Source organism: Rhamphochromis longiceps, linkage group LG22, assembly GCF_057381845.1.
Source record: "Rhamphochromis longiceps isolate RC_006_pf linkage group LG22, R_longiceps_female_GT1.1, whole genome shotgun sequence".
NCBI classification, from domain to species: domain Eukaryota; kingdom Metazoa; phylum Chordata; class Actinopteri; order Cichliformes; family Cichlidae; genus Rhamphochromis; species Rhamphochromis longiceps.
Genome location: NC_140577.1, coordinates 7,307,973 through 7,314,876, shown reverse-complemented (window position 1 = coordinate 7,314,876; position 6,904 = coordinate 7,307,973). Strand labels below are relative to the sequence as shown.

Below are 6,904 nucleotides of genomic sequence, written 5' to 3'. Positions count from 1 at the left end.
TTGCTTAAACCTTTGTGGTGGCAATTTCTTTTTTCTTTTTTTTAATAAAGGGAAACGTTTCACAAAAGAGAAGCAAATTTGCCACACTTCAACCTTAGAGAGCTGTTGTCATTTTTTTTTTTCTATCTGTGGTTTCCTTCGTCACAACTTCCGCTGAAACCACAAAGTGACTAAACCTCCTCCACACTGTGTGTGTGTGTGTGTGTGTGTAAAAACGCATGCAGGTTCATTTTGCAGTCTTGTTATTGTTTGATAATGATCACTCAGATCTATTTAAAGCTCTCTTCTCTTCACCTTGCAGTTGAATTACCACCACATCAATGTTCATATCTTCAACTGCCCCTCGTATGTATGAGAGGGAGCAACAACAAAAAAATGGAAGTGTCATTTAGTGAAAAGATGTTTGCTGTTTTGTACATTGTGCAGTTTTGAGGTTGACCAAATCCTTAAATTTGAAAATATTAATTTTACTAAAAAAGCGGATTTGATGGTTCTCTTGAAGTGGTTTTATTCATAATCCTCATTGCTCTTTTTTTCAGACTGTACCTTGGATGGATGTGTGTTGCTTCTACACTTCCACACAATATATTATGTCTCTTAGTCTTCTCTCCAGGAATATCAAAACTAGACTGGGAAATTATAAGAACACAGCTGAAGCAAATTATCATGACGCCACAGGGGAAACACAACTAGACACACCGAACATGGAAACAGGAGAACATGATAATAATAAAACCTAATAATCCAAGAACTGAACAGGGACTAAAAGAAATGCAAAAATAGAATAAGACTATAAATAAACGTGAACATAAACCAAAACATCACTAGGATATAAGAAACTCAAAATGCTGGGTCAAAAGGAAGCAGAATTATGACACTTCTGTACTGGAAAAAAATACAAAGAAGTGCTCAAAAATATGAGAATATAATTTTTTTTATTCCTGTTAGATTCATATTATATAATGGTGAGAGTGGAGCAGGTTGTGTGGCCATTGTATTGTTGACATAAAGCTGATAAGTCAGCCTCTAAAACGTCCCTAACAGCAGGTAATGTGGTGAGAGACAAGATCGAGCTACAGGTAAGAGTTTAGAACTGCCTTATTGCTTTTTTCCTCAAATTAAAAGTGTACATTACAAGGTTTTCATTGTTCTAATCCAATCAGAGTAGCCTGCGCTGTAAAAGAAATTTGTGCATCAAAGATAAGATGGATCCAAACTAATAATAATCAGATGAGTTAGATCATACTGTTACATAGACATGGACTTTATTTAATCCCACATTGGGGAAATTCACTTATTACAGCAGCACAAATGTGAAATTGAGATATTATATATTAGAAAACTAAAAATAGAAAAAATTAATAAGAAAAATCGTGTACAACAAAGGTCCATCTGCAGACGGCTACAAGGACGTAAGTACATGAGTACACACGTGCCATAGGACACACTTACAGTGCAGTAATGTTTAAAACAAATGTTGCATTTACTGACAAGGTTCGGGAGCATTAATAGTTTTCTTTTTTTTATACTTCTGTAATATGTAAATGTATTTATTCTTCTAAAATGTCAGCTGCTTGTTTTTCTACTACACATCTGTCAGATCTGATGACTTTGTGGCCATTGACTGATTGACTTAGTAGCCACTTTATTAGGTATAGCTGTATGTTAAAGCAAAAATCTAATTAGCCAGTCACACAGCAGCAACTCAAAACAACCCGCTGACGTTGACACTGAGCACCAGAACGGGGAATAACTATTTCACACACTGATGATCTACTACGATTTTAGCACACAACCATCTCATACAGACAATGCTCTAATCGCTGGTGAGATTGTAACTCCACTTTCTATGTTGTAGACAGCAACAAGTCTTTAACGTCACAAAAACACAATACACAAGCCACACACTTCAGTCAAGAAGGAAAATTTCTTCCCTCTGCAAAAAAAAAACAAAAAACTGTATAAAGGTGAGCTGTGGAGACCAAGGACAAGTGCAGTTCACAGGTTTTGTATCTAAGGAATCCCAGAAGATTGCATGGTGTCATTGCCCAGCAGTTGTTCCCAGGACATATGGACTCAACCTCAACAATCCCTCACACTGAGCAGCATGAAGTGACAGCGCAGAGGAAAAACTCCCCTTTAACAAGAAGAAACCTCCAGCAGAACCAGAACCCGGTTCAGTACCAGCAGCCATCTGGGTTTGGAGGAGAGAGACAGAGACACAGAACTACCAAAAGTATATATTTTTTTTTTAATGTGATTGACTGTTGTTGTAATTCAAGCCCTGAGTGTAGAGCAGGTAAGATATAAAGTTGCATCCTGAATTCCATGCTCATGCGTTTAGTTTATGACTTTTTCACCTGGTCATTTCTTGATGAACGGATGGTCTTTCAGGGTTGACCAAGCTGGTACCCTGGCCACCTTGACTCTGTTCTCTGCAAGATGTTGCAAAAAAACAAAATCATATGGAGACAATATTGGACACAAAAAATATAGCATTTTAGTTAAATGTAGCATTAACTCATAAGTCTTGCTAAAGTACCTTGTATTCTGATTCATCACAGCAGCAGTTCGGTTGGAATGTCAGCAACTGCAGCAAGTGTCTTGCTGACTGAATAATTTCATCTTGCATAATCTGAAACAAACACATAAAGACAGAAACAATTTATAAATTAACGTTTGATAAAATCTAAGAATTAATCATTTATTAGATACCAATATGAATATGTCCACCACAAAACTTGTGTGGAGCGAAGTTACATTCAATCAAGATGGTCTGGCCGTTCTCGTTTCCAACATTATATTTGCAGTGTTCGTCTATCAATATCTGCGGAGTATGGTTTTGTACCGAGTATGCTATTTTCTAAAGCACAGCATGTAAAGGGTAGCTCGGTTAGCGAGATGCTAGCATGTAGCGCTTAGTGAGACACGCCTCAGACGAGTTGAGCAAAGACCCCGTCTGTGTACTTTATACGTGAGCAACGGATTTAAATAAAATTAACGTTTCAAAAGACAAACTTGAAGATAAAAAAAACAATATACTTACCGGAGAATCGCCAGGGTTTGCCGCTGCCATCTTGCCGCTCCTAAATTCAAAACTGCCTCTGCAGACAGGCAGGGGAGGCGTGGAAATTGTCTTTGAGTTAGTCAAACGTTTTCCTTAGTTCGAGTAGATGATAAAAGAAAAGAAAAATGAATGGGATTTTAAGTAGGACTAGGCGTTCTGTAATGATTTCTATTTAGGAGAAAAACTTTAAACCTTTAAACAGCTCTCTTTTAAAAGAAAAGATAAAAGAGAATAAAAAAGAAAAAAAAGATCATGCTGTTACTGTTGTTGCCTAAGCTAGATGTTTTATAATGTGAAGACAACAAAAAATGTCGCTTTGAAAAATGTTTTTTAATTTTATTAAATTGTAATGATAGTAGAATATTATAAAATGAAGATCTTTTTGTCTTCAATTTATCATCTAGATCTATTTAAACCTTTAAATTTGTTTCCCATAATTTTGCTCACACTTCCTGTGTTTTAATAATAATCTGATCACATTGTGTGGTGAATCAACTCTTTTCATTTGTACTATTTCATATGCCTGAGTTCATTTTGTTACCACATTAATTTGAGGAAAATATAAAAGATAATCTGCTGCCTTGTTCTTTTTAAACTCAGCATTCTAATAGAAAATATTATGTTTGAGACCCTTGCAACCCTGAACTGGTTAACTGTTTTTTGTTTGTTTGTTTGTTTGTTTTAGAGCATAGAGATGCTTGTCATCAGTGTTGGTCACATTTATGGAAAAGACCCCATTAATAAAGCATGTGATAACACCAAGGTGAACAGAAACACCGTCCAAACAACACCAGCTGTTAGCAGACTAATCTTTTCACACACATTTCCTTGAAACCTGAGGGCTCAGCAAATGATACTGTGAACTTTTTGGCACTAACAATGATGACATGTAGATGCACAAAGTATTCCAGCTTTTGTCCTGGAATACTTTGTCCAATACTGTTGTTGTTGTTTTTTCCATATAGCACGCAAAGCCGATGACATGTTACACATATGCACATGGAAAATTCAGTCAATTTTGACAATGAGTTTTACAGCTGGGGTGGACAAGGTTAAGCATCAGGCTTTCAAATGAATTAAAAGCCTGTCTTGGTCTTTCGTTAATTAATAGGCTGGTGTGAAAAACTGCTGCCACACCGCCCCCTCGGCCTGTGCTTTGAGATTTCTGGTAGTTAGAATGACTCGGGGGTGTTGATTCATTTAAACTAACATAATCATCCTGCTGCAACCAGGTTTCTGTAAGGCAGAGTAAACCGATTTGTTGATCAATTATTAAGTCATGTACTAACAGAGACTTGGAGGAGAGAGACCTAATATTTAATAATCCACATTTCACTGTTTTACTCTTTGGTTCAGATGTGGATACTTTATTGTTCTTTCTTTGTAATTGTTTATGTTTAAGTTGTTTGTTGCTGGTTTTTAGTTTGTTTTCTGTCTGTTTGGGAGCTGACACAGTCTCTATGGAGATGGGTTTTTGGGGGGGTAGCAGGAGGAGAGAAGCTGCAGAGAGGCGTGTAAGACTGCAACTCTGCTTCCTGGTCCCAACTCTGGATAGTCATATTTTGGGGGGTTTAATAAATTTGTCCATATTTCTAGAAATGAGAGCTGCTCCATCCAAAGTGGGATGGATGTCGTCTCTCCTAACAAGACCAGGTTTCCTCTAGAAGGTTTGCCAATTATCTATGAAGCCCACATCGTTTCTGGGACACCACTCAGACAGCCAGCAATTTAAGGAGAACATGCGGCTAAACATGTCACTCCTGGTCTGATTGGGGAGGGGACCAGAGAAAACTACAGAGTCCGACATTGTTTTAGCAAAGTTGCACACCGATTCAATATTGATTTTAGTGACCTCCGATTGGCGTAACCGGGTGTCATTACTGCCGACGTGAATTATGATTTTACCGAATTTACGTTTACCCTTAGCCAGCAGTTTTACATTTCCTTCAATGTCGCCTGCTCTGGCCCCTGGAAGACAATTGACTATGGTTGCCAGTGTCTCTAGCTTCACATGTCTGAGAACAGAATCCCCAATTACCAGAGTTTGACCCCCGGCGGGTCTGTCGCCGAGTGGGGAAAAACAGTTAGACACATGAACAAGTTGGTGGTGTACCTGGGGCTTCTGTTTAAGACTATGCTTCCTCCTCACCGTCACCCAGCCACCCTCTTTCCCCAGCTGCTTGAGGTCTGCCGGGGAACAGCTAGCGGGGCCTATGCTATCTTCGGCTGCACCAGCTACAGGGGCCTGGCTAGCTACGGGTGAATGAAGGGTGCGAAGCCGAGTCTCCAATTCAGTAATCCTGGCCTCCAGAGCTGCAAATATGCTACATTTGTTACAAGTATCATTACTGTTAAAGGAGGTTGAGGAGTAACTAAACATCTGACACAATGTGCAGGAGGGACAGGTGAAGTAGCCATGGTGTTAACGAGTCGGCTACAAGCTAAGCTAAACACAGTGAGTGAATACTTTGGCTATAAATTAGGTAGTGAGTACACAGAAAGTGTGCTTCGGATAAAGCACGTGAAGATTATACTATGAAAAAATAATGTATTTAAAAGTTTTTAATTAAATTGCTAAGCAGATGAGCTTAGCAATTTAAGTTGTGTAGTGAAAAAATCTGTACAGACTCAGGAACACCGTTCACTGCAATATCCACAGAGGATATGTAGACAATGCTGAGGATTGCATAAATGTGTTCCATCCAATATAAAATAGATCCTCACAAGGCTGACTGTGTCGATCCAGGTATCCTGGCTAAAATGTAAATCTACTTTTCCTTCTCCACAGCCTCCAGCAAAGCCATGGACTCTAGTGTGCCCCTCGTCCTTTTGCTGCTCATGTGCAGTTCAATCATGGTCGAAGCCCAACTCAAGGTGTATGATCTGCGAGCCAGCAATCTTCCCACCGTTATCCTATTAACCACAGATGCCTATGTCACGGTGTCCTGTGGTTCTACTTCTCTGGGTAAAACATCTGTTCGCTACAATGACCCGAACCCCTGGTGGAATGAGGAATTCTCCTACTTCTATGCTGAGGAAAATGACACGCTGACTCTCGAGGTTTATGACTTGGACTTGCTCTTTGATGATCAGCTGGGAGTCTGCCAAAGGCAGCTCAAGGTGGGAACCTATCAGCATGACTGCTTCCTGACCAAAGGCGGGACTCTCCATTACACTTATACTCTTGGTTAAAACAATCAGTAGGCATGCAGAGATTTGTATGACATCTGATGTCCATAGGCAGCCTTCATTTACCACAGCTTAACAATGTAGACTGTTATAGTAGAGCTGAAATCCATTTTCAGGGTTTTGATCATGCTCACATTAACCAAAAAATCAAACGTCTTAAAGTCTGTAAACTCTTTCTACTAGACTTCAGTACTTGCTGCCTGTTTCACCAATTGAAATAAAGTTTCTTGCAACAAAAGAGCATGACTAAGCAAATGTGTGACTTAATAAGAGAAATTACATTGAGTATACAGTGGCTGACAAACACAGTTTTGATGAGAAAAAGTGAGGTATGATAAGATGTGGCTGGACATCAGGTCAGCAATGGTTATTGGATGTCCAGAGAGGAGGAGAGACGGGTGCATAGGAATATTCAGTTTATTTCTTCCTCTGGTTTTTTCAATGTGCAGAAGAAATCATCTGAAGATTCAGTTCTGGCAACCAAGAAAGTAATGTCGTGGCAGATTTCTTTTCTCATGTATTAATCACATATTTCAACCATATCACTTTAGTATAGTAAGAGCACTCCTGTCACCAGTTTGTATGCATGTGGAATGTGATCGTAAGTGGGGCTCAAGTTTTATTGCACCTCCACATCAGACTCAGGGC

General features: G+C 39.1%; 1 protein-coding gene and 1 long non-coding RNA gene across 2 annotated transcripts; one reads left to right on the top strand and one right to left on the bottom strand.

The window, feature by feature from the left end:
- The first annotated feature begins 864 nt into the window (after positions 1–864).
- LOC146643276 (uncharacterized) lies at positions 865–6,484 on the top strand. The gene is made up of 2 exons (XM_085395981.1): positions 865–1,079; positions 5,856–6,484. The coding sequence occupies exon 2, from the start codon at positions 5,870–5,872 to the stop codon at positions 6,257–6,259; it is 390 nt and encodes a 129-aa protein (XP_085252107.1). The 5' UTR covers positions 865–1,079; positions 5,856–5,869; the 3' UTR covers positions 6,260–6,484.
- LOC146643277 (uncharacterized) lies at positions 1,103–3,157 on the bottom strand. The gene is made up of 3 exons (XR_014909273.1): positions 3,047–3,157; positions 2,543–2,635; positions 1,103–2,435 (listed from the first exon to the last, which is right to left on the bottom strand). It is a non-coding gene; the product is annotated as an uncharacterized LOC146643277 (long non-coding RNA).
- Positions 6,485–6,904: the final 420 nt, after the last annotated feature.

What these genes read in the sequence shown, in the direction of transcription:
- LOC146643276 (XM_085395981.1), top strand. Translation starts at nt 5,870, where the DNA reads ATGGACTCTAGTGTGCCCCTCGTCCTTTTGCTGCTCATGTGCAGTTCA.